General features: G+C 38.2%; 1 protein-coding gene across 1 annotated transcript in view; it reads left to right on the top strand.

Moving 5' to 3' along the window:
• The window catches only part of UBR5 (ubiquitin protein ligase E3 component n-recognin 5), a 72,473-nt gene that overhangs the window by 30,775 nt on the left and 14,344 nt on the right, over window positions 1–27,354 (top strand). Inside the window, exons 17-46 of the mRNA XM_021385558.1 lie at window positions 881–1,024; window positions 1,115–1,226; window positions 1,418–1,572; window positions 2,501–2,698; window positions 3,756–3,966; window positions 4,584–4,628; window positions 7,216–7,342; window positions 10,075–10,226; window positions 10,606–10,701; window positions 11,067–11,190; window positions 11,529–11,626; window positions 12,911–13,059; window positions 13,445–13,536; window positions 14,449–14,595; window positions 14,695–14,813; window positions 14,910–15,036; window positions 15,137–15,266; window positions 15,690–15,850; window positions 16,844–17,083; window positions 17,962–18,085; window positions 18,771–18,882; window positions 20,005–20,136; window positions 21,036–21,293; window positions 21,671–21,939; window positions 23,031–23,242; window positions 23,601–23,831; window positions 25,365–25,438; window positions 25,939–26,111; window positions 26,190–26,324; window positions 26,860–27,080. Coding sequence (XP_021241233.1) covers window positions 881–1,024; window positions 1,115–1,226; window positions 1,418–1,572; window positions 2,501–2,698; window positions 3,756–3,966; window positions 4,584–4,628; window positions 7,216–7,342; window positions 10,075–10,226; window positions 10,606–10,701; window positions 11,067–11,190; window positions 11,529–11,626; window positions 12,911–13,059; window positions 13,445–13,536; window positions 14,449–14,595; window positions 14,695–14,813; window positions 14,910–15,036; window positions 15,137–15,266; window positions 15,690–15,850; window positions 16,844–17,083; window positions 17,962–18,085; window positions 18,771–18,882; window positions 20,005–20,136; window positions 21,036–21,293; window positions 21,671–21,939; window positions 23,031–23,242; window positions 23,601–23,831; window positions 25,365–25,438; window positions 25,939–26,111; window positions 26,190–26,324; window positions 26,860–27,080 — 4,568 coding nt within the window. The remainder of the gene's footprint in view (window positions 1–880; window positions 1,025–1,114; window positions 1,227–1,417; window positions 1,573–2,500; window positions 2,699–3,755; window positions 3,967–4,583; window positions 4,629–7,215; window positions 7,343–10,074; window positions 10,227–10,605; window positions 10,702–11,066; window positions 11,191–11,528; window positions 11,627–12,910; window positions 13,060–13,444; window positions 13,537–14,448; window positions 14,596–14,694; window positions 14,814–14,909; window positions 15,037–15,136; window positions 15,267–15,689; window positions 15,851–16,843; window positions 17,084–17,961; window positions 18,086–18,770; window positions 18,883–20,004; window positions 20,137–21,035; window positions 21,294–21,670; window positions 21,940–23,030; window positions 23,243–23,600; window positions 23,832–25,364; window positions 25,439–25,938; window positions 26,112–26,189; window positions 26,325–26,859; window positions 27,081–27,354) is intronic.

The following is a 27,354-nucleotide window of genomic DNA, read 5'->3' as shown; positions in this document are numbered from 1 at the left end:
ACTGGCATGTGACTTTGGGCTTTCAAGCTAGTTTGACTGACTGAAGAAAATAAAATGTAAATGAATCTTGATTAAACTTTGTAACCAAACAAAAAGCATTTAGACAATGGTCTCTCAGACATATGGTTTAATTTTCAGGTAGTCATGTGTAGAGCCAGGAGTTGGACTTGATCCTTGTGGATCTTCTCCTAGTCAATATACTGTGATTCTATGATCTTTGTCAAGAGTCTTGTTAGTCTCAGAAGAAATGTTTGTATGTTCTAGATCAGAGTTAGTGTTCATGGATTTTTGTCTAGGTCTGAATGTTCAGAGGTTCAGTAGCATAGACTCAGAACGGAACAGACTCAGAACAAAAACTCAAAAATGCAGCAGAAAAAAAGTGATTTCCTGTTTCCTGTAGTAAAAGAGCTAATAGGCAGTTTAAGTCTACATTGATTTTCTTCAGCTGTTAGCGAATGTTCAGAATTCACTGCCACAAGATAGTGTTTGTTTCCAAAATTGATTAAACAAATCAGTAATATAAGTATGTGTCCAGGCTTTTAAACCTAACGTTGTCCCGCTGTTTCCAGTAGATGGAAAGATGTACTAGGAGAATAACAGTAGGAACTTCTCCAGTCAGTTTCACTGGTTCCTGTTGGAGGCAGGATGCTGAAGGGAAGGGGCCTTTGATCTGCTTATTAAATCATTAAGAAATACAGTTTTTAAGTGTTCAGAAACTTCAGCAAAACAACAAGGCTAATGGCCAAGATCTGTAGCATTTTATCACTGATTGTCAGCTTTTTTATTTTCCTGACAAACGTCTGGTTTATTTTGAAGAAAGTTAGGCTAAACAGTGTTTGTTCAAAGCTTTTATTAAAGCTGTAATGTTTTCTGCTTGTAGGTGCTAAAAGTGGATGGTGCTTATGTTGCTGTCAAATTTCCAGGCACCTCCAGTAATGCAAACTGTCAGAGTAGTTCTAATTCAGATCCAGATCCTTCCTCTCTTCTTCAAGATTGCAGGCTGCTCAGGATAGATGAACTGCAGGTATGTATTTGTGAAATACTCAAAAAAGGTGTTTTGAAATATCAGCAATGTGTGTTTTACTGCATCTTAACATTTTATGGATGTTTTTAGGTCGTAAAAACTGGGGGAACTCCGAAAGTTCCGGACTGTTTTCAAAGGACACCTAAAAAGCTGTGTATTCCTGAAAAAACAGAGATTCTAGCAGTAAATGTAGATTCAAAAGGTAACTAGGACCTAACCCTTAAAGATACTCCATTATGTCCTTCACTAGTCGCCTTTCTTCTTAGCGGGAAACTGTGACATGTCAGACTCACTTAAATAGTTGTTTTTGTTGACCTTAGTAAAAGTGCAGTAGTTAAGAGTTTTTACTGAATGCCACCAAGGCATTAACATTTTATTCATGTGTCTTTGAAGGAGTTCATGCTGTCTTGAAAACTGGGAATTGGGTTCGATACTGCATATTTGACCTTGCTACTGGAAAGGCCGAACAGGAGAACAACTTCCCTACTAGCAGCATTGCATTCCTGGGTCAGAATGAGAGAAGTGTTGCTATTTTTACAGCTGGACAGGTTTGTGGTTTTGCATTTCAATCATTTAACCTCGCTGCATTTCACTCCTGTCATCTTTAAGTGAAATGGTGCAGTCTTTTTCTAAGGCTTTTCCAAATACTGGTGAAGAGGAGCTTATGAAGGAGCAGATTATGGAAAAACTTGGCACCACCACTAATATTTTGAAGGGATGTGTGGAATAGCAGTCTAGCACACTTGAGCACTTTCTAATTATATTACTTAAAATACAGTTTTAAAAAAAATTAAGAAGGGAGAAAAGCAACTTGACAGTGGTTGCTACGTTAGCGTAAACTGGCTATTTAGCTAAGTTTTGGAAGTGAGACAGGTAAAATTGTTAAGGTGGAAGTTCAGAAATGTTTGAATGGGAGTGTTAACAAAAAATCTGCTAACAAAAAGGATATGTTAAGGTTTTGCACAACTCTTAACTATCTGTTGTTAAATATCCTGTTTAATCTGGTTATGCTGCTGATTACACTGTGCAGGTATACATGAGGAGGTCCTGGAAAAGACTGAAGTTATTTCAGTGATAAACTTTGCTTAGGGTAGTTGAAAGAAACTTTTTTGGTAAAGGGACTGAATTTTTGTTGTATTTTAGCATATTCAGCTTTCTTGGGAGTATTTAAGTAATCTGAAAGTGTATCGTAGGTACTATACGTATGTTTCATTAGTAATGTTTCTCTGTGAACACTTGTTGTAAAATAGGTACCTTCAGTAATATTTACTATGTTAAGCAAATCTCAGGCATTTGAAAAAGGGGATTTGCTTATCTTTTGCTGCCCCCTTTGTAATTATAGGATACAATGGCATAAGTGGATGTTTTGGGTGAACGGTTGTCTCTGTTGGCAGTCAAGCATAAAATGGACCCTTTTGTGAAGGGTAATGGTTTTTAAACTGGAATTTAATTCTAAAATATTTTTCCCCAATGTAGGAATCTCCTATTATTCTTAGAGATGGAAATGGTACAATCTATCCAATGGCAAAAGACTGCATGGGTGGGATACGAGACCCTGACTGGCTTGATCTTCCACCTATTAGTAGTCTTGGAATGGGTGTTCATTCCTTAACAAATCTTCCTGCCAACTCAACCATCAAAAAGAAAGCTGCCATTATTATTATGGCTGTTGAGGTAAAATAGTTTCTGTAATACAGAATTATATGCTATTGTTCTCTTGCTTTTATGAAATTATGCTTTAGGGAACTTTGTGTTTAGATACCAGTTTGTGGTTTTACTACATAAACTAATTTCAGCAGAAGATTCTCATGGAAACATGAAAGCATAAATTGATGTAGTAAGGTGAAAGATCCATTTTGGTAGTCCATGGCTTCTGTATCAAGTTTTAATAAATACTATTTCTTCATGTGTGTACAACTAGTATACGGTTTTGTTTCGTGGGCTCAAAGCTTTTCTGAGAGGTCCAGCAACTTATTTTCTTATGAATGCAGCACATTTTTGTACCTTATATTTACCAGAAATTAGCAATTTAAAATAATCAAGCACAAATTTTTTTCACTTGAATTTCATGTAGTCCTATGCTCATCCGTGGTGCTGTATGAACAGTTTGTGCTGTGAATTTATCTATTATACTTACATAAATGCCAAAGCAATGATTGGTTTTTAGTTAGATCTGTGCGCTGTGCTGTCACCAGGAAGCACTCTGCACCCATTAGGCTGGAACTGATTTCAAGGTGGAGTGTTTAACTGCTGTGGAAACCATGTTATATCGGGGATGAGCCTCCCAGACCTTCAGCAGCTTCTAGTAATTTACTTCTTAGCTTGAATTATCACTTCTCTAAAACAAATATATAAGAGCTAGTTAGTAGACCCCTTATTTTTATTTTTTTATTTTTTTCAATCATACTGCTTTTCCCGTGGTAAACGAAATTGAAGTAATTTGTCTTAAGAACCCATCTGTGAAGCCAAGGGTGTGTTTTTGCAAGTCTTGATAGCTTCTGCTGCTTGAACCTGCCCTTCATTTTAACTCCTGTGCTGGAATACATTCTTTTTTTTGAGTTTTTAATAGTGCTGTACTTGAGATATGTGTTCTCAGCAGTTCCTGCTGAGAATGTCCTATGTTTAGGTCATGGTATTAATTTAAAAAATGGAAGACTAGAAACATCTATGAAACTTGTATGCCTATGGTTTTTGTATTTTCATTTAACTTACTCTATTCTTTTGAGTACAGAAACAAACTTTAATGCAGCACATTCTCCGATGTGACTTTGAGGCTTGCAGACAATACCTGATGAATCTTGAACAAGCAGTTGTCTTGGATCAGAACCCACAAGTGCTGCAGACATTCCTTGGCCACAGATGTGATGGAAACCGCAATATTCTGCATGCTTGTGTGTCTGTATGCTTTCCAACCAGCAACAAAGAAACAAAAGAGGAAGAGGGTGAGCTCAGAGTCATGAAAATAGTTTGAAAGTAAACGTTTATGCATTGTCCAGAGAACTTGATTTAAAATCTGCATTCTTCAGATAGGAGTAGCTTAAAATTTAGCACCTAAAACGTCTCTGAACCTGCCAAAAGTGATGAGATGACATTTTTATTATTCTCATAAAGATTTGTAAGAATTCAGTAGTTGGGAATACTGAAGTATTTTTATTCATTATAAAAGGCAAACTTTTTGCATCCCTGTATTAATTATTTTTTCTCCTTTATTGCTAGTGTCCCCATTATGTCGCTAGCAAACTTTTAAAGGAACAGTATTCGATATTTTGCAAGTGTTATATGAATGCTTCCAATCTTACTTACAGTGTTGACATATTAAGAAACATAAAAGAGACTCTTTGTTAATGTTAGTCGCTGACACCATTTAAAAATGTCTATTAAATACGATTATGTATAAAATATGTTAACAGAACAACAAGGTTGCTAAGTCAAGCACTCAAAAAAAAAAATAAAAAAAAATAAATTAGGAGATGCCAGAATTAAGCTGACCCAGATGCTGTACGTGGGCATGCATTGTGAAATGGTCTTTAATTACACCGTCGTGCTATTTTTTCCACAGGACTACCTCATTCAGTGCACAAGATGGACGGTGCTCACCGAATGGGTAGCTATTCAATATTTCTTTTTATCCTCATCATTCAGTGTGTGGCCCCATTACTTACTTACGCACACCATACAAACCCTGCACTGAATAATGAATGAACTTCCTTGTGAGGTTTTTTTTGTATGGTGCTGTCATTGGATTTTAGTCATTTGTAGACCTCAATTGTTTCTCAGTATCCCTATCTATAAAATAGGGATAATGGTACAGATTTCTTATCTCTTGAAGGTGGTATAGCTTGAAATTTTTCTGCATTCAAAGCTGTTGACTAATTTTGAGAGTTCTGTTGGAGAAACCGAGGGCATTATCTCACTTTTTTTTGTGTAGGTGTTATTTTAAAACATTTTATTCCAGAGATGGATTCAATAGTAATAGTATTTGTTTTGTGAATGTTAATTATTTCTGTGAGTCAGGCACCTTTTACATGTCCAAAATTGAGTTCAATGTATTGCTATGATTTATAAAAACATGTTTAATAAAGTTCTCTGTGCTGTTAGATGTGATGGAAGTAGGGTCCTGTTCTCCGAAGTGGTGTTCAATGGCGTTAAATACAGTACAGTGCTTTCCCCTCTCCTTTCCAAGCTGTTAATGCCTTACTACACGCTGTTCAGATATTGCAGCAAACAAGGCACAAACAGCTTGCTCATCGTACAATTCTTCATCTCTAGTGTGTCGTCCATCCTGTGCACTGATTGAGGCAGGGGTCTTGTTGAGGGGGAAAAAAATACAACAAAAAAAGTGAAACCACCACCTGCACCAAAAAGCTATCTGTGTAGCTGAAGACTGTTTTGCTTATAAGCACACAAGGAAGCTGAAATAAGGATGCATGGGCAAATTTAATCTGACTTTTCCTAATTTGAGTGCTTGTCTTTGCAACCTTGACATTCTTTCAGTAGCTTCATTTGGATGTAATTTAACTTTCTGAAATATGACAAATGTGAACCTAATGGACTTTAACACCCCTCTGCCTCTCTCTCACAAATGTTGTTTATACAAGGGTATTCATGTCTTTATATTCAAATCACATTCACCTTCTACTTGTAACTGCTAGCAAGTGATATTAGGACAAGCTTATTTTCTGTGCATCATCTGGAGGGCAGCGGTGATTAATGTTACTGTCTGTAAGTTACACAGCCATTTGTTGAACTGCGAAAGAAGATTGATGTAGGACTAAAGGCTTCAATTCCAGGCTCTGGATATGATGTCCCTTGGCAATTATGGAACATAAGATTCCTTCCCAGGTGGTGCCTGGCTGAGATCCTTCATTCTACCTCCTTCGGTGCCAGAAGGGGAATAAGTGAGGACAGGGATAAGCTTTTTGTCTTCTCAAATCCTGTCTAGTTGTCTCCCACCTCATGCTTTGGGTAAAAGAATTGAAGAAGAAGTGGACGTAGACCATACAAAATTGGGGACAGGTTACTGTGTTTCTCTGTGATTTGACATTTCCCGAGTCTAGCAGAAGTGATTTAGAAAAGACAGGTCTAGAGGAAATGTCCAAAGTAGGTAAAATGGTTGAAAACTTATGATAGTAAATTTCAGATAACTTTAATGAATACCTATAAACTGAGTTTTTTTTTTCTGAGTCAGCAGTAGCTGTAGCAGCTCTGAGAAATGTTCTGAAAGAATGTTCAGATTCACTTTAAAGATTTTCTTTTTTAGTCAGAAAGGCGCCCTTCTAGGTTGTAATAAAAATAGCTGTTGGCTCTATTGATGTGAAAGTTGTCCCTCTCCTGGCCTTTGTCCTGCTCAGTGTAGGTTCTCCTTCAGTTCTTTCTAGATCCATTGCTATAGTGACTTGTAATTTGCATGTAATGGCTATGTCATCTTTGCCAGTAGTCCTGAAGAAGGGATAGCTATTATTCATGCACAGCTGACTTCTACTACTTTATCTGTGTATTTATTTTGCAAAGAAATCCAAATTAGGTTTCCTGCTCAAGTGGTTGCTTCAAGTCCTACTGTATACAATTATGCAGGATTTCATAGTTTGTACAGCACCTGGTTATGACTAGGACTTTTAGGTGTTGTGGTGCTCAGGTTTTAAATATCAGAAGTAATGCTCATACTTTTAATTTAAACTGATTGTAGTACTGTATTATAATCTCACCACAGATAGTTTTCGTAAGCATGCTCGTAAGTGAAGCGTGTATCTTAGAGGCCTACAACTGTGTGTGGCTGCTCATTGTGTTCTGTTTTTTGTTTCGTTTTGTTCTGTTTTTTTAACTGTCATTACTTTGGAAGCTTGTATTCAGCAAGTGTCTACAATCAGCTTTATTAGATCCTTGTCTGTTGATGATACTGAAAAATTCTTCTGGAACGCGTGTACTTTGAATTTCCATCCTTCTAGAAATCAAACCCTGTCAATATCATAGCTGATGCTTGTCCATTCAAAAAAAAAAAAAAAAGGCACAAAAATGGGGGAAAAAAAAATCAGAAGAAAAAGAAACTACTTGAGCCTACTATGTCCCTCCAAATCGTAATAAAATAAAATGCAGGGAACATATTATGACTAGTAGCATTTCATACTTTATGCTCCTTCCTTATAATTTTCAAAAGTGAAAGTTCAACCCTAAAATTTTTCTTATTTTTTCAGAAGCAGAGCGCTCTGAAAGGAATACGTTTGCTGAAAGGCTCTCAGCTGTGGAAGCAATTGCAAATGCAATTTCTGTTGTGTCAAGTAACGGTCCAGGAAGTCGAGCAGGATCATCAAGCAGCAGAAGGTAAACTGACTAATGTTTTCCTCTTGTTTTCTGTACTCTGATTTTTGGTATTATTACCAGTCTCTTAATTCTTTCCTTCAGTGTAGCTCAAAAATTGACTCTCTTAATAGTTTGAAGTCAGATCTCTGACCTTCAAACAGCCTGTCTGGCTTGGTAGCTCTTGGTGGGATATTTCTAAACTAACTCAGTTTTCTGGGGTTTGGGCTTTGTCTCCTTGGTAGTAAAGCGGAAATATTTCTCTTTATGGGGAAAGAGAATTTGAGGATAAGCTCTCATGTTCTTCAAGATGAATTAAGTATCTTGGAAGTACTTCAGTGGTGCCCAAGTTTCTTCTTTAAAGAGAATTTTTGAAGAAAAGTGGCCACTTACTCAGATAAGTAGAACACGAGTGGGGAAGAACTGAATTGGATTATTTTTATCCTAAACAGTCATTGTCATAGTGAGAGTTGTTTTTATTGAGGTGACTCTAAAGGATAGGCTTCTGACCTTGACAGAATCCTAGTATGTTTGATTGCATTCAACTTCCTCTTTCCGTGATGGTAACTGAGTAGCATTCATTTCAAGAGAACCGAAAGGTGAGAGCACTCTGGATATGAAATAATGCAATTTTTTTTTCAGTTAGCTCTCGGGGTAATTGATAATAAATCGTGTCTTTATCCTTCCCAAACTGCATTCCTCATCACCATGACATTGACGGTGGGGTTGAGTGCACCCTCGGCAAGTTTGCTGATGACATCAAGCTGTGGGGTGCCATCAACACACCAGAGGGACGGGATGCCATCCAGAGGGACCTAGACAGGCTTGAGCAGTGGGCCCAGGTGAACCTCATGAGGTTCAACGAATCTAACTGTAACATCTTGCACTCGGGTTGAGGGAACCCTCACTACTACTACAAGCTGGGAGATGAAAGGATTGAGTGCAGCCCTGCAGAAAAAGACCTGAGGGTACTGGTGGACTAGAAGCTGGACATGAGCCAGCAGTGTGCCGTCGCAGCCCACGAAGCCAACTGTATCCTGGGCCGCATCAAAAGAAGCGTGGCCAGCAGGATGAGGGAGGTGATGCTGCCCCTCTACTTGGCTCTTGTGAGGCTTCACCTGGAGTACTGCGTCAAGATGTGGAGTCCTCAGTACAGGAGAGACATAGACCTGTTGGAGAGTGTCCAGAGGAGGGCCACAAAAATGATCCCAGGGATGGAACACCTCCCCTACGAGGACAGGCTGAAAGAGCTGGGGGTCTTCAGCCTGGATAAGAGAAGGCTCCAAGGTGATCTGACAGCGGCCTTTCAGTATCTAAAGGGGAGCTACAGGAAAGAAAGGGACCGACTCTTCAGCAGGGTCTGTTGTGATAGAGCAAGGGAAAATGGCTTCAAGCTTAAAGTGGGTAGGTTTAGGTTGGATTTAAGGAAGAAATTTTTTTTTTTTACAAGAGTGGTGAGGCACTGGAACAGGTTTCCCAGAGGTGTGGTGGATGCCCAGTTCCTGGAGACTTCTAAGACGAGGCTGGATCAGGTGCTGGGTAACCTGATCTAGCTGTGCATGTGCCTGTTTTTTGCAGGAAGTTGGACTAGATGACTTTTAGAGGTCTCTTCCAACTCTAAGGATTCTGTGAGTCTGTCTTTTTTACGTGGAAGGTAGGGACTGCAGTTTTCCTCCCATATTCTATAAGAGACATCTCTGTTTAAGAGAGAGTACATTTCCAAAAAACAACAACAACAAAAGAACAGAAACAGAGCCAAACAAATGACAACAGACTGAGTTCTTTGTTGTATACATTATTCCTACCACCTTTCCTTGTATGATGATATAGAATTTCTTTAACGTATTCTTTGACCTGTTGTATTGACTGTCGTCAGTAAAACACTACTTTCATGTTGCATAATTTCAAATCATAGAATTGTAGTAGTTGGAAGAGACCTCTTAGAGATCACAGATTCTAACTTCCCTGCTACAGCAGGTTCCCTAGAGTAGGTCACACAGAAAAGTGTCTGTATGGGTCTGGGATATCTCCAGAAGAGAATCCACAACCTCTCTGGATGGCGTTTTGCAGTGCTCTGTCACTCTGACAGAGTACTTCTTTCTTCTGTTGGTATTGAATTTCTTGTGTTCTATTTTCTGCCCATTGCCCCTTGTTCTATTGCTGCATGCCACCGAAAAGAGTCCACCCCCATCTAATTAACTCCCACACTTTAGATATTTATAAACAGTTATGAGATCCTCTCTCAGCCTTCTCTTCTCCAAGCTGGAGAGTCTCAGGTCTCTCAGCTATTGATGAATTACTCCCGGCAAAAATATTTCTTATGCCCCTTTATTTTATTCCTTCATGAACTTCAAAAAGAAGTTAGATTTAAAAACAAACAAACAAACAAAAAAAATGCAGCAGTAAGACCAAATCCCTTTACAGGCTTAAGACAAGGGCCCTGGCAGAAAGGTGGGGGTTAAAGGGATGTCAAATAGTGATGTCACTTGCTGCTGCTTAGAACAGACAGTTCTGTGGAGAAGTAGTTATGTTCTGGACTCATATCAGTCTTGATGCGTAGCTGGCTGACTTTTCTTCCAAGGCTGATATCCTTTTGTAACTTAAGTGGAATACGAGAATGAAAAATACCTCTTTGCTCATTCTACTCCATGCTGAAGAAGAGTTTGGTTTCTTTTTCCAGCATCAAAGTTTGCTTTAAGATGTTCTAATTGTAGATTACAATTTTACTATTTTTAATCTTTTTAATTGTTATTCAGTCTGAGGTTAAGGGAAATGATGAGAAGATCCTTGAGAGCTGCTGGACTGGGCAGGCAGGAAGCTGGTGCTTCATCAAGTGATCACCAGGACCCAGTTTCTCCACCAATAGCTCCTCCCAGCTGGGTTCCAGATCCTCCTGCGATAGATACAGGCAAGTCTGCTGTTGTAATAAATTGAACTGTAAAATGAGAGATCTGCTGAAGGAACCAATGGCTTTTAAGGTGAATTTATTAGACTTCATTTGGAAACTCAAACGCTTAATGTCAGTGAGGTAGCAAGAAGTGCTTTAGGAGTTTACTGAAGACTTAAATGTTCTTTTTAAATCCAGTGTGTATCTTTCTAATGCTGATGCCAGACTTTAGTAAAACATGGTTAGTAGTTGATTGCTAGTCTAGGAATGTGGCCATTTGTAGGAAGGAGTACCAGTTAAATACAGAAAACCTGCAGTGTGTTAGACATTGCAGAAAGAGCATATTGTTAGGGATGTCTTGATATATTTATATACATCCTGCTGTTCTGTTTACTGAAAGATGGTGACATTGATTTTATCCTGGCCCCCGCTGTGGGATCTCTTACCACAGCAGCGACCGGCACCGGCCAAGGACCGAGCACCTCCACGATACCAGGTGAGAACATTGTGCTTATCTGATAATGCTTCAGAAGTGAGGTGATCTGAAAAGCTGCAGAGCTTGCGCAGGCCTTCTGCACATGCAAATGCTTCTTACCAAATGAAGATTGGATTGAAATGGAACTTCATGAGTCTGCAGAATACATGAAGTTTTATGCAAAAATTACACTTACTGTCTCTATTTAAGAATGTAACTTGGAACTGAACTTCTCAGTACTTCAGTGAAGTGTTACTGCACCTAGCAAACTGCTGACTAGTCTTTCTGATTCATCACCCAAGCGAAACACTGAATTATTTGCGTTCAATAGGTAGTCATTTTTTGAGGGAAAACGGTTTCTGTGCACTTTCATTTTGTCATTATAGGGCCTTCTACTGAACCATCTGTAGTGGAATCAAAAGATCGGAAGGCAAATGCTCATTTCATACTGAAATTGCTGTGTGATAGCGTTGTTTTACAACCTTATCTTCGAGAATTGCTCTCAGCCAAGTAAGTGTTTTCAAGTGGACCCTCGCTATTTTTGTAACGTTATATCACATTAAATGTATTGCACAGAAGCCTTTTTAAAAAGGTTATTTAAAGGCACATTTAGCTAAAGTGGAGAATGTTACAAAGTTGGCAATGTTTGTATCCTAACATCTTTTGAATCTTTTTGATCTATTTCATAGAAGTAAAATGAGTAAGAGTACTTAATCTCACTGAATGTTTTCTTGGTTTGCGCAAGGTTAGCAGTGTTGAGCATTTGTATTTGTTTTGTACTTGTCCTGTTTAAAATGAAATAAATTCAGTGTTTTGATTTGTTTGGTTTCTTCCCCCCCACCACCCAGGGATGCAAGAGGCATGACACCATTTATGTCGGCAGTTAGTGGCCGGGCGTATCCTGCTGCAATTACAATTCTAGAAACTGCACAAAAAATTGCTAAAGGTATGCTAGTTTCACAAATGATTAGTGTGTTGTTTCCTTCTAAAGCTTGGCATTAGCACGTGTTCAGATTCATTACTAACAGTGTATCGTGTGTGACATTGCGTGTGTTTGAGCAACTGATGGTTGGACTAAACATCTCTTTACAGAACAGCGTATACTGCTGCATGTTCTGGGAATGTTATTTCATGCCAAGTGAGATGCTGTTACAGAAAAGACTTTTGCAAACACATACTTTGTTTCTTTCAGCACCGGTGTTTAATTAGTCATATGTGAAGCTGAGCTTAAGGATCGTAAGCAAATTAGGACTGTTGTGTGACAATATTGTTCAGACTGAGTGTGTTCCTTATAAGAATATTGCTCATAGATAATTTTTTTTAATCCTTCGAAGTGGTGATCTCTTGTACTGATTAAGAGTATCAGTGAATTTAAAACAGGAGAAGAGCTGTTGATTGTAGCAGCTTCTAAATACCTGTAATGGTATTTAAAACCACTGTTGTGGTTTAATCCAGCAGGTAGCTAAGTACCGCACAGTCATTTGCTCACTTTCCCCACTTCCCAGTGGGATGTGGGGGAGAAGTGGGGAGGGAAAAAAGTAGAACTTGTGAGTTGAGATGATAACTATTTGTTGAGATAGAGAAAAGGAAAGGGAGGGAGATAATAGTTGTAGCAAATACGCGCATACATGCACACGCGCGCGCACACACACACACACACACACACATAGATATAGCGGTTTCTCACCACCGATGCCCAGTTAGTACCTGAGCAGTGGCAGACAGCCCAATGAATTCCTCCCTTTTTTTTTTTTTTTTAAACTTTCCTTCTGTATCTTCTGCATGATCTCATATGGTATGGAATATCCCTTTGTCCAGTTTAGATTAGTTGTCCTGATTCTGTCACTTCCCATCTCCTTGTGCCTCCTCAGCCCCTCACAGATAGGACAGCAGGAGAAGCTGAGAAAACTGAAACAGCCTTGACTCTGTGCAGCACTGCTCAGCAACAGCTAGAAACATCAGTGTTTTTCTCTTAAAACCAAAACATAGCATCATACCAGACACTATGAAGAAAAATCAATTTTGTCCCAGCTGAAACTAAGACAGGGACAAAAAAGGTTTTCTCAAAAATCCATAAAGGAGACTTTAGTGAAATTCACAATTCTGTATGTGATTTTGTACTGTCATTCTTCTGTTCTGCTTGGGTGCTGTTGGTGATTTTTTGTTGTGGTGCGTTTTTCTGTTTTTTGGTTTTTTTTTTTTTAACACTGGCATTTTACTGTTCCTTTAGCTGAAGCAACTTCAAGTGAAAAAGAAGACGATGTGTTTATGGGAATGGTTTGTCCTTCTGGTACAAATCCGGATGACTCTCCTTTGTATGTTTTGTGTTGTAATGATACGTGCAGTTTTACCTGGACTGGTGCAGAGCATATTAACCAAGTAAGGCTTTTTTTTCCTGTAAGTTATCTTTTTCAGCCATGTATTGTATTAGTCTAGTGATCTGATTTTCAAATGATTAAAGTGGTATTGTTTTAATTATAGTAACTTTTAATTGCATATTGTCATTGCCTCCCTAATTGCATCTTACTCTCAAGGCTGGCAGTATTGGTCAGACTATTGCTGTTAATGGGTGTGGCTTTCCTCTCACTAACTTCAGCAAAAATTTTATTGGAACTTGCTCATTGAAAACAGTGAATATTCTAGCAACAGTTTCGCTTCCTAGAATTGACTACTATGTGAAGACATCAATCTGAACAAGTGCAATTTTACTTTAACCTCAGATGTTCTGAAAGAACTACATAATAATTTTGGTTAACTTTTTTAGGATATATTTGAATGCCGAACATGTGGCCTATTAGAATCTCTTTGTTGTTGCACAGAGTGTGCAAGGGTCTGTCACAAAGGACATGACTGCAAGTAAGTCTTTTTTTCTGTTTATTATAGAAAAACTAATCTTGTGGCTTTATTTCTCTACTGGTGATTAATTGTTTTAGGTTGTTTTTTTCCTTGGTTAAAGTCATCAGATACTATAAGATTAATAAACTATTTTAAATACCTGTATTTTTCCTTCCCTTCTTCTCTTTAAGATTTTTATGAGTCAGAATTGAAATAATAACGTAAGGTGGTCTTCTACTTTCCACTTCATAAAATTCAGAGTAAACGAATAAGTCTAACATCCAGAAGTGCTTAATTATCTGAGAATAATGTTCTTCATTTTGGGCATCTCCAAAAGTTTTCTGAAGCCAGTGAATCCCAATGACAGATTGTTCTGTGAGCTGTCAGAAAGAAGTGTAGTATGTTCATCCCTGAAACCAGGAGTAAAAAGGGAGAAGGGAGCTAGCAGTTAAATGAACAGTCAGGATGTCTGATCAGCCTAGTAAAGCTTTGAAGGTGCAGATGTTTTATACCAGTGTTAGTGTGTGGCTATAGTGACAGTACTAACAGGCACAATGATAAACATTTTTCTCAACAATATAACAATTGCTGAGATTTTGCTGCATGTGGAAAGGATTCTCAACTTAACTTTTTTGGCTGGATTCTGTTTTGGATGAGGCTATATTTTCTTGGATCAGCTTTAAGGCACTATGAAGAGCTCTCCAGTGAAACTGCCTTCTTAAAGTGAGCGTAGGAAACAAGAATAGCAAATGCCAAGTGTAGAAATGAGTGGTTTCTACATTGCTCTTTTAAGCCATGTTTTGGTATCTTGCTAATAAGCAAAAACTCTAGCAGGAACCTTAGTATCTCCACTAACACCCCAGCCTGTGTAGAAAATACTTGATACCTTACGGAGAGCTGCAACAGTTTGTTTATTTTTCTTCTTTCTTGTAGGCTGAAACGAACATCCCCCACAGCTTACTGTGATTGCTGGGAAAAGTGCAAGTGTAAAACACTAATTGCAGGACAGAAGTCTGCTCGCCTTGATCTCCTTTATCGCCTGCTTACCACCACAAATCTTGTAACTATGCCAAATAGCAGGCAAGTTGATATGTGCGATGACTAGGGCAGATTAATCTTTGTTACTTTAAAATATGTGATGTACCTCCATTAATTGACTTATTTTTTTTTCATTTATAGAGGAGAACATCTTCTGCTGTTTTTAGTACAGACAGTTGCCAGGCAAACTGTGGAACACTGCCAATACAGACCACCTAGAATAAGAGAAGATCGTAATCGTAAAACTGCAAATCCTGAGGGTAAGAGTGCTTTCTCTGAATAAAAGGTATTTGTAATAAATGGCAAATTCTGTATTCCAGTACCTCCTTCTCTTATTGCTTTTTTTGTCTCTTTAGATTCTGATATGCCTGATCATGATTTAGAGCCTCCTCGATTTGCCCAGCTTGCTTTGGAGCGTGTTTTGCAAGACTGGAATGCGCTGAAATCTATGATAATGTTTGGCTCCCAAGAAAATAAAGACCCGTGTGTATTTACAAATAGTCATCAATGTATAATTTGATCTAATGTTTGAGACCTGCTGACTTACATAAATTTTATTTCATTTCTTTTTTTTTTTTCCAAGTCTTAGTGCAAGCAGTAGGATAGGCCATCTTTTGCCTGAAGAACAAGTTTACCTCAATCAACAAAGTGGAACTATTCGCTTGGACTGTTTTACACACTGCCTTATTGTTAAGTGCACAGCAGACATTTTGGTAAGCAGGCTTAGCCATGTTTTACATACATTCTGAATAATCATAGAATGGTTTGGATTGGGAGGGATCCTTGAGGATCACATAGTCCACCTGCATGCCGTGGGCAGACATCTTTCTCTAGACCATGTTGCTCATAACCTTTTGCAACTTCAGAAACTTCCAGTAAGTTGCTATATGCAACATCTCTGGGAATCTGACCTTGCTAAAAAGACTTTCTCCATCTTTCTTATAATCTCCCTGTGATATAATAAGATATTCCAGGGTATTTGGGGTGAAACACTTGGAGACTAATTTAAAAATAACTTCACATTAGTTGTGTTTTTTGGAAATCACACTGTTATGGCTGTGGTCTGTTTTTTTTGAATCCTAATCTGGCTTGTTTCACACATACTATTATTGGACTGTAATGACCTGTTTCTACAGCTTTTAGATACTCTACTGGGTACTCTTGTAAAAGAATTACAGAACAAGTATACACCAGGACGTAGAGAAGAAGCTATTGCTGTTACAATGAGATTCCTGCGCTCTGTGGCAAGAGTGTTTGTCATTCTTAGCGTTGAAATGGCTTCTTCCAAGAAGAAAAAGTAAGTGTGGAGGGTGTTTGTTTTCATTTGTTTGCTTTTATTATTTTTTTAATTTTTTTAAATTCTCTCCATACCTGAGTTGATGCTAATCACCAAGAGACGAAAACATTTGAATTAATTTGTAGTCTGTAGGCAGCATTATTTATGATAGTGTGTGTACATGTGAACTGCATGATGGCTGCTGCTGTCACGTAGTTTCATAGAATCAGCTAGGTTGGAAAAGACCTACAAGATCATCCAGTCCAACCATCCACCTACCACCAATAACCCCACTAAACCATGTCTCTCAATGTTATGTCTAAATGCTTCTTGAACACCTCCAGGGACGGTGACTCAACCACCTCCCTGGGCAGCCCATTCCAGTGCCTGACCACTCTTTCAGAAAAGTAGTGTTTCCTAATGTCCAGCCTAAATCTCCCCTGGCGCAACTTGAGGCCCTTCCCCCTTGTCCTGTCACTAGTTACAAGAGAAAAGAGGCCAACTCCCGGGTCACTACAACCTCCCTTCAGGTAGTTATAGAGAGCAATAAAGTCCCCCCTGAGCCTCCTCTTCTCCAGACTGAACAATCCCAGCTCCCTCAGCCACTCCTCATAAGGCCTGTGCTCCAGACCCCTCACCAGCTTTGTTGCCCTCCTCTGAGGGCAACGTTGCTTAAGTTTACTTTCTTGTTAACATTCAAGCAGAAAAGTTCAGTATATAACTTCAAGATTTTTTGATAGTAGGTTTTTTAATGAAGTTAGTAAAAAAATATATATATATGTATATATACAGTCTAGGGCTGTGTGTCAGTGGAAATTTAGATAACCAGCCTTAATCTCAAATTACTGAATGATGAGCATTTTTAACTGACTTCAGTAGCTTTGCATATATGTATGTATAGCAGCAATATGTATTAAAGATAATTATTTCAACTTTCTGAAGAAGAAAATGATATGAAGAATTTTGGAAAGACAACCTTCTTAACGTTCTATTTTCCTTTTCTTTTCCCCCTAGCAACTTTATCCCTCAGCCAATTGGAAAATGTAAACGTGTATTCCAGGCATTATTGCCTTATGCTGTTGAAGAGTTGTGCAACGTAGCAGAATCTCTGATTATTCCAGTCAGGATGGGAATTGCGCGTCCAACAGCACCATTTACTCTAGCTAGCACTAGTATAGATGCCATGCAGGGAAGTGAAGAACTGTTTTCTGTGGAGCCTCTGCCACCAAGACCATCTTCTGACCAGTCTAGCAGGTAAAGCTCACTGCTTTTTCTTTTCAGAGAGTGTTCAGGATGGTTTTGTTGTTCATGTTATGTTTTGTTGTTAGCATTTTACTAGCAGGAAAGTGGTGAAGCTTTTTATTCTGGCCAAGCATTTTGGAAATACTTTCCTACTGACAGATTTTCTAAAGTGATTTAGGTTGATAGTGATGTCCATCCAACCTAACAGGTCATCAATTAAAACCCTGCCTCTTTTCCTACCAGTAGCCCCAAAGTTCCCACTTAGGCTTTGTAAGGTCATACAGGCCCTTGTCTGTTTAGGTTCGGAATCTCTTCCAAGTGTGGAAATTCCACAGCGTTTTGGTGCAATCTTTTCAGATTGGTAACTGCCCTAATTGTGAAAAATCTTTTAAAATTTATTTCATTTTTTAATCTAACAGGAATTTCTTGTTTTAACTTACAATTATTACTTCTCTCCTTTCACTGTTTACCTCTGAGAAATAGCAAAAATGTTCTTGCCAGCTTTTATCTGAATATAATTAGTCTACTGACTTTGGATATATTTATACATGAAGCGTGGAGTTTCTCTTACTAGTTTAAAAGGTTTTACTGGCTTTAGGTGTTCTAGTTGTGCTAATTTACCAGTTCAGTTTGGCTTTGCTGTCAGTGAATTATTTGGCCTCTCACCCACCCATCTCGGTGAAAAAAAAATTGGTCATACTTTCATGATAAACCTACGGAAGAAGTTATTTTTGCTTCAGTCTGTTTTTTGTCTAGCTATTTCAGCAGGTTTTTAGATTTCCTTTAAAAAAAAAAAAAGAGATCTGAAGTGTTGCTTTGTTTCTTTCTTAATGCTTTTTTGTTGTAACACCTGCCCTCTCTTCCCCATTGTATTTGTTTATTAATTTAAGTTCTAGTCAGTCTCAGTCATCCTACATCATAAGGAATCCTCAGCAAAGACGAATCAGCCAGTCACAGCCAGTTCGTGGCAGGGATGAAGAACAAGATGATATAGTTTCAGCAGATGTGGAGGAGGTTAGTTTTCTAATTATTTTTTTTCCTAAGCATGGCACCTGATTCGTTAGCATATGCTTTGATACCTGACCTGAAAATCCATACATCAGGACTTCCAGTCTACGAAACTGAAACTATCCCCTGCAGTACTGTGGAGTCCATGAAATGCCATAAGTATTTTGCTTTCACAGAACTTTGTAATCACCACTGTTTTGTATTCAACAATAGTCTCTTCAGGGTATAAGATGTGCCTTGAGTTTGGCAGAATATGCTTTAGTCTACCAATAAATGCATCTGTAGTATCCTTTGTATGTAATTATACACTGTATTGTAACTCTGCATTACAGCACTTAGAAAGTATTTTAGCATATGGATGGTAACTCTTAAAGTAGATTAAAATGACTTCTAGGTTTTATAGTCAGTTTTACCCTTTCAACATAAAAATCTAAGTCCAAAGCTATTTTTCATTTGTGGGCATAGATTTTTTTTTTTTTACAATGCTGTGGACTGAACAACTGTAAACGACTACTGTAGCTGAAAGTTCATTTTCTATTTATGTCAACTCAATTGTTAGGTCATCTTTCTTAAATGTATTTTCTTGTTTAGTAGTTTTTTTGTATCAAATGTTGCACTTGTTTCTGAAAATATAAAAAATCATATTTTACATGGAATTTATTGTAACATAAAATTAAAATACTCTTTCCAGGTTGAGGTTGTTGAGGGGGTAGCTGGTGAAGAAGACCATCATGATGAGCAGGAAGAACATGGTGAAGAAAATGCTGAAGCAGAAGGGCAACATGATGAACATGATGAAGATGGTATGTATAATGTACATTGTGCACGTTACTGGTTGGATTAACGAACTGTGCATCAAAAACAAGAGATCTTCATTGCCACCAATGGTCATGTTCTATGAGGCTGACGCAAGCAGAGAGAGTTGAAGGGGTTAGGAGATGGTTTTAGGGCAAAATTACATACAGTTCATATTAGGGCTGTGTAGAAGCATTTTTTTACTTGCATGAGGAGAGAATATTTGAGGTATCAAAGAATAAAGAAAAAAAATGTTATGTTTTGGTAAGAACTTTGGTTTTACCTTTTGTATTTGCTACTGCTGACAGTGTTGGTACAGTTTCTTTTGCTAACTCTTTGGACTGAAAAATAGCTGACTCTCAAATAGCCAATGATAGAATAGTGCTTATAGTAGGTGCTCTCAAAATGGATCTGAAATGTGGTGAGCCAGTTCTCAAACCAATCATGAAACGTTACATTCTGGATCAAATTTTTAATAGACCAAATTCATCTGTAATGTATGAAAAAATTTTGCCATTAATGTGACTTATCTTATATGAGTCACTTTGGGATTAGATTGCCCAAAGCTGTGATTAAGAGAAAAATGACCTTCTTTCTTACTGCGCCTCATGTTTACAGTCAACTAATTTACAAGACAGGAAATGGGTTTATTTACTTGCTGAGTACTTAGGACATTCAATCTCAAAACTTAAAATTGAATAGAACCTGTATTTTTAGTTAGATTTACTTAGTTATTTTAAGTTTTCAGATGTTTCTTGGCTTTGAATGTTTGATGTTTCTTTGTTTGAAAAAGGACATGGTTAATTGTCCTAGTACATGTTTGTGAAAATTTGTGAAGTCTTTTGGTTTGAGTGATACTGTGAATCCTTCAAGCCTTAATTTTCGGCATGTGTGTGTTGTATGTGCAGTATTGAGTGAGAAGGCCAGGGATTGTTAACTGCTGGAAAGTGAGGAAATAAGCTACAAGTATTGCTGCATATTTGCACTGTCTCTATGCTCTTTCCCTGCGTATCTGTTAGTTTTTGCTATAGCAAGAGGCTCTGGGTTTAGTTTAATGTCTTTGATCCACCACAGCCATTCTGTTTTTTTCCGTTTTTAAACATGAGATTTTTTTTATATTGTTTTTGTAGGCAGTGATATGGAGTTGGATTTGCTAGCTGCTGCTGAAACAGAAAGTGACAGTGAGAGTAACCACAGTAATCAGGACAATGCTAGTGGGCGCAGAAGTGTTGTCACTGCAGCTACTGCTGGGTCAGAAGCAGGTATGCCACATCATCTTGTGTTTCATCTAGCTGTTGAGGTATTAAAACTAAGTTATACAGGAAAAAGGAATGTTAGTGGTTTAATTCAGCTTTAACAAGGGCAGGGGTGTTTTCGTCTAAAAAAAAAACATTATCCTTCACATTTGGATCTGGACTCTATCCGGCACTCCAAAGATACCCTGGAGAAATTGTTTACTTCACAGTTAGATTGAGCAGAGCAAGAATTACCTGATTATGACATTTCATAACAAATACCGTTTCCTTGTAATCTTATTTTCCCTTTCTTTTTCCTCTTCACTCACCTTCTTCTCTACCACCTTCATCTTCCCATATTTCTTGTTTTTCCTTTGCTTTTCCTTTGCCTGTAGTTGGAAGAAGCTATGCAGACTTTTTCAGAACATGTGCTAAAATTAGACCTGTTTTCTCTACTCTTGTGAAGCTTCTGCTTGTATTAGCTAGAAATTATCTAGTATTATTGTGAAGGGCAATGAAATGTTTTTGCTCAGTTTTAGCGTAGAAGTTAGCTGTGGTTTAAAACAAAACGTGAAACTTGGCCAATCATTTTAAGGCTTTTTTGAAAGAAACTACTGTGCTGTCCAGTTTGGAAGCCCTATTTTAGAACTCGTTGCCTGGGGACAAAAATCAGTGAAGATTTTAAGAATCGAATTATTTCTTAATTTCTCTTCTGAAACTCAGATAATGGTAGTGCTTTTTTGTGAACCTGCTATGGAAAATTTACAGTATGTCGTAAGGTTAACTTGTTAAATTTGCAGTTGTGTCTCCTGAACCTTTATATTGTGTAGTTCTCATGAAAACGTTTACAATGATTATGTGGTGTGTGTGTGTGTGTATACAACTGCAGTTGTCAATTACTGCTCATTGCTTGTTTTCTTTAATAGGAGCTAGCAGTGTTCCAGCATTTTTTTCTGAAGATGACTCTCAATCAAATGATTCTAGTGACTCAGATAGCAGCAGCAGTCAGAGTGATGACATGGAACAGGAGACCTTCATGCTTGATGAGCCTCTGGAGCGAACCACAAATAGCTCACATGCCACTGGTGCTGCCCAGGCTCCCCGTTCGATGCAGTGGGCTGTACGTAATACCCAGAACCAGAGAACTACTAGCACTGCTCCTTCTAGCACATCTGCCCCAGCAGGCAAGTATGAGTAAAATGCCTGTGTGAATGTCACTTAACTCCTGGCTTTGCTCTCTCCTCTGTTTTCTTTTGTTCTTTTAAGGATGAAATGTTATGTATTTGTTTTAGAATGATAGCAGTGATGTGTCTTGACTGTTCCAGTTCTGGGTTTGAATTTAACAAAAGGAAGAATCTAGTCTAGTTCTTGAGATGTGACTAATTACAGTAAGCATACTTATAATTCTTTTTTAGTAGACAGTAACTTTTTACTAGGCATAGTTGTTAATGTCAGTAGTATTTACAAGTTTTTTTCTTTCCTAGAAATGTTAATTTTACTGGTCGATACATAAAATGCATAGCAAAGCTTAAATTCATTAATGTCATACTTTTATATTTAGCAAGTTCAGCGGGCTTGATTTACATTGATCCATCAAACCTACGTCGGAGTGGTACCATCAGTACGAGCGCTGCAGCAGCAGCTGCAGCACTTGAAGCCAGCAATGCAAGCAGCTATTTAACATCTGCAAGCAGTTTAGCACGAGCATACAGTATAGTGATACGGCAGATATCTGACCTAATGGGTCTCATTCCCAAGTACAATCATTTAGTGTATTCCCAGATCCCAGCTGCAGTGAAGCTGACTTATCAAGATGCAGTTAACTTGCAGGTAAGAATATCCAAAACTTTGCAGATAAACATAGTTTCAATATAGTGGAATTTTTTTTCTGAGCTAGAAAGGTAGAACTGTTGAGGTTGAAAGGGACCTTTGGAGATTAGCTAGTCCAAACTCACTGCAGTGTAAGTGGAGAAGGCTTTTGAGGGCTTTGAATTTCTCCAAGGGTGGAAACTGCTCAACCAATCTGGGCAACTTGTTTCAGTGCTGGACAGGTCTCACAGTGAAAACAGTATTTTCTTATGTTTTCATGAGTTTTCCAAGTATTTCGGTTTATGAATTTGTAAATTTCTGTCTAGAAGATTCTTAGTGGGAAGGTATTGTCTGTTCTGAGTAGAGATGTTTTGCACTTATTATGCCATAAGTGTACAGGAGCATTGTCTAGCTGAGGCAGTGAGTGGTGTGTATTGGCCTGTGGAAGCCTGAGAGCTGAACTTTGATTTAGAAACAAAAGTGGGGCTTGAGTTAGCGTTAGGATCAAAACAAAAAAAAAGGAAGGGCAGAGGGGTAAGGTTAAAAAAAAAAAAAAAAATCGGTGGAGTTAGTAACTGGCAAGAAAAGCAGGCTGCAGAGCTAGTTTTGGGACCAAACGAGGTCTGAACTAGGAGGGAAAATCTTGTATGCAGGCATAGTTCTCTATGCAAGTCTTAATTTTGTCGTCTTCACTGAATTGGTTGTGAGTAGTGAAGGACGGGGAACAACATACCAATGAGGACTAAAAAGCTACCAAAAGAGTGAGAGTTAGACCAAAGTCCCCCACATGTGTGCACCTGGGAGATGCTGTGTGGTCATAAGGTGAGGATTAGCAAAGGTGCCCAAAGAAGAGAGAGGGATGGTGAGAATACTTTTTACACCAAGCTAGAAAGTGATGAGAGCTATATACATCTACAGTAAATCAGCTGTCTCGGTAGAGATCTCAGAAATTGTTCATTTTTCACCTTTGAATGGGCTTTTGCAGCCCCTTTGTGGGAAAAATAATGTAACTGTAAGAGCCAGGGTGAGGGCTTATTTTTGAAATGATGAAATTGCATTCTTATCATCTAAATCTGTTGTTTGTAAAACTCACTAAATCTCATTCTGTATAGAATTATGTAGAAGAAAAGCTTATTCCTACTTGGAATTGGATGGTTAGTATAATGGACTCCACAGAAGCTCAGCTGCGTTATGGTTCTGCATTAGCATCTGCTGGTGATCCTGGGCATCCAAATCATCCTCTCCATGCTTCTCAGAACTCAGCCAGAAGGGAAAGGATGACAGCTCGGGAGGAAGCCAGCTTAAGAACACTCGAGGGTAGAAGGTATGAAAATAGTTTGATTGCTGGATGTGGTATGAATGCTAGTTTTACAGTCAAAACTTTACATTCACTGACGTTTAAGGATTTACTTTGGTAACATAGCAGTAGTTGTTTTGATCTAAAGTGGGTTTTTGTGTTGTTGTTACTATTTAGTTTATTCAGATTTACTAGATTCATCTCAAGTATTAACTGTAATATATTGTACCTGAGCTGCTTATATGTAGTGAAGCATGAAATCATGATCACTACTCTTATCTCGCTTCTTTGTATTTTGACATCTGTATTTCAGATATAGAGACTAGTATGGAAAGGATGCCCATGGTGCCTAATCCCTCTGTATTCCTTTCTTTTCTTTCACTAGGCGTGCTACTTTACTTAGTGCCCGTCAGGGAATGATGTCAGCACGTGGTGATTTCCTGAACTACGCGCTGTCTTTAATGCGTTCTCACAATGATGAGCACTCAGATGTTCTTCCTGTTCTCGATGTCTGTTCACTAAAGCATGTAGCCTACGTTTTTCAAGCGCTTATTTATTGGATTAAAGCGATGAATCAACAGACAACATTGGATACTCCTCAGCTGGAACGGAAAAGGTATCAAGTCTGACTCACAGAAACAAACTTTTGTAAATGTTGCATATGCCCCCATCTTTCCATCTTTGGAGTTGCTAATCAGCAGCTCAAATAAATACATTTATATACATAGGTCACTCTGAAACTAATGCCTCCTATTTATTTCCATGGAAACTACAACAGATACAAAGAGCATAGTGTTACTATGTAATAGAGCAGATTTTCAGCTACAGAATGCTTTTTCAACATGGTCATCACCATTAAGTATGTGTTTTTGCCAGTGATGAACAAGAGCATGTATGCCACACTTGTAGAAGTCTGTACCGGTGAAGGTGACCCACAGTTTCGCAGCTGCTATGATGGCATCATTGCTAGGAAAACGATGCCTGCACAACCCATCTTTCATTGGCTTGAACAGATGGAAGTCATACGGTGCCAAATCCACACTATACTTTGGGTGTGATATGGGGCCTGAAATTATTTTGTTGCAAGAGAAGGGTTGTCTCCTCTGGCCTAACTCTGGAAGCTTGAGCCATCAGTTTAGTCAGCATCATAATATGGTGGTCAGAGTTGATGGTTTGTCTGGGTTCCAGGAAATCCTGAAGGATCACTCTTTTCCTATCCTAAAAGAGAGTGCACATCGCTTTACCCACTGAGGGCTGTGTCTTGAACTTACTCTTCCTTGGGGAATTCTCACTGGACTGCTGCTTTGACTTCAGGTTGTAGTGGTGATACCACATCTTGTCATTGCTAATGATGCAATCCAGGAAACAGTCAGCTTCAGCCTTGTATTGGTTCAATTGGGTGCTATTTTTTTCTGCATGGAGGAATTCAGTGATGCATCTTTGCTCCATACACACTTCCGTGTCGGATTTCCCCTCTGTCTGTCACATGCCAACAACATGTGGAGGAATATTGGTAGGAAACTTCAACCTCTACTGCTGTACCACCAGCATCCACCTCTGACGTCATGGGCCAACATAATGAAATAGGAGGCATTACTTTCAGACAGCCCTTCTAATTCCAGAACATGTTTCAGAATGCACGCACTGCCACAAGTGAAGACTAATCAAAGTTCTTGATCTTTTTTATAGTACAGTGGAATCCATTTGTCTAGTAAACAATTAAAAAACCTGCTTACCTTTTGAAATGTGATTGGTGGCATTATTTTTATAGGATATCTAGCGTATTCTACACAAGTGAATATATTATGGACTAGTATTCACTTCTAATCTTCCCCTAATTCAGGGTTCCCAGATTTTTTAAATATTGGCGTAGTCTTCAAAAAGGAACGTACTCATCACTGCCTTAAGCTTTAACTTCAGCTTGAGCCCTGTAGGTGGTCAAATGGGGTAACTGTGTGAGTAATGTAGTGATTATATAATGAGAAGTACTCTGCAGCTCTGAACACCACCTCCTCATGGAACAGCTCTGCTTGCTCACCAGTAATTTTAGAGTTCTTATTATTATAGCTTGCAGATATAACTCTTGCTTAGGGTGTGGCTTTTTATTGACGGGTACAGCTGTAAATGCTTTTTATTCTTTTTCTTTTAGAACTCGAGAGCTTTTGGAACTGGGTCTTGACAATGAAGATTCAGAACATGAAAACGATGATGACACAAATCAAAGTTAGTATACAGAAATGCTCCTTTAGTATGCTAAAATACGACACTATTGTGGTGTTTTTGTCCCAGTTAGTTAGTTGAGACTTTGAATAAATTGTTTTTATACTTGACTTTTCATTTACTTTCTCTCGAAATTGCGGAGTTTGTGCCCTTACTTAGAGTTCTGCACAATTGCAGAGCTTAAAATTTGAATTTGAGTTGAACTATAACAGTTTTGATCTGTTGAAAATACTGCCAAAAGTAGGGAAGTGCATGTAGAGGAGCAGTGCACATTAATTAAAATTTCTTGCAATAAAAGGTATAAAAATGACAACTAAACAACTTAAAAAAAAAAAAAAAAAAAGGGTTAGTGGAAACATCCTATAGAACTGTTAAAATTGTTGGGGGGTGGCTTGCATTCCTGCTCCTCCAGTCAGATAGCTATGAAGGAAGCTTAATTTTTGATAATTTGTATTCCTTTGCTTTTATAACTGAAAATTGAAGTGACTTTCTCTGACACTTAGGTGCTGCACTCAATGACAAAGATGACGACTCCCTTCCAGCAGAGACTGGCCAAAACCATCCATTTTTCAGACGATCAGATTCGATGACATTCCTCGGCTGCATTCCACCCAACCCTTTTGAGGTTCCTCTGGCGGAAGCCATTCCTTTGGCAGACCAGCCCCACCTGCTACAGGTGACACCAGAGATAGTATTCAGGAAGATAACTGAAGTTTACTTTTTCTTTTCTAACTGAAGTATATTATTTACCCAGAATGCTTTTGTTACTTTTCAGCCAAATGCTCGCAAAGAAGATCTGTTTGGTCGACCAAGCCAGGGCCTGTATTCGTCTTCTGCCAACAGCGGGAAGTGCTTAATGGAAGTTACAGTGGATAGAAACTGCCTTGAGGTAAATTTAAAGTTTTTATTATTTTTAAACAATGCAGATAATATAAGCTAGTACCTTAACTCCCAAGAAAGACACTTCAATTTTTAGAAAAGAATTAAGTAGTTTTCAAAACATCAATTCAAAAGCACATTGTGTGAAAACTTTGACTTCTATTTTAATTTCTACTTTTGTATTAAATTTTTTTGAAATGTAAGAATTTGTATGGTTACTAATTAATAGCAGATTTCAGGCAATATTTTTAAAGGCTGCAGTACAATCTATGTTAATTTTGAAAAGCCAATTATTTGTAATAAGAAATACTGCTGTGCGTGGTAGATTTGACATGCCTACGGACTGAGCATTATGAAGCAAGTATATGAAATACAAATGTAAAACAGGAAAACTTCATCCTGTTTGTTGAAACCATTGAGACTGTGTTTTATCAAAGCAATTGCAGTACTAATTTTTCTGAGTTTTAAGAATAATGTGTTTCCTGAGGAAGCCTTCTGGGCTGCTTTCAATAAATTGTAATTAACTTCTACTTTTCCTCATTTAGGTTCTTCCAACAAAAATGTCTTATGCAGCCAACTTAAAAAATGTTATGAGCATGCAAAATCGGCAGAAGAGAGAAGGGGAAGAACAAAACGTGCCTACAGAAGAATCTGAGAGTTCAAAGCCAGGGCCTTCAGCTCATGATCTTGCAGCACAACTAAAAAGCAGCTTGTTGGCAGAGATAGGACTGACCGAAAGTGAAGGGCCACCTCTCACATCTTTCAGGTAGTTGGACTTTAAATTACTATATGAAATATTACTGAACTGATAAAAGGATATTTAGGACTCTAAAAATCTTTTAAAATAGATAGTTTTGTTTAGTTTGAATGTGTTGCTTGTATTTAAAGTCTTTTAAAATGAACAGTTGAACAGTCTCAAAAGAAGTCTGTGCAAACTACTAAAAATCTTTTACTACCTTTCTTCTGCATACATACTATGACTTATTAGTAAGCCATGTTAAAAATGGGAATTGACAGCTTGCCATCTGTGTCTTGAGATA

The sequence above is a fragment of the Numida meleagris genome, chromosome 2 (assembly GCF_002078875.1).
Source record: "Numida meleagris isolate 19003 breed g44 Domestic line chromosome 2, NumMel1.0, whole genome shotgun sequence".
NCBI classification, from domain to species: Eukaryota; Metazoa; Chordata; class Aves; order Galliformes; family Numididae; genus Numida; species Numida meleagris.
Note: the sequence above shows the minus strand (reverse complement) of the source record. Positions and strands in the feature narration are given on the sequence as shown.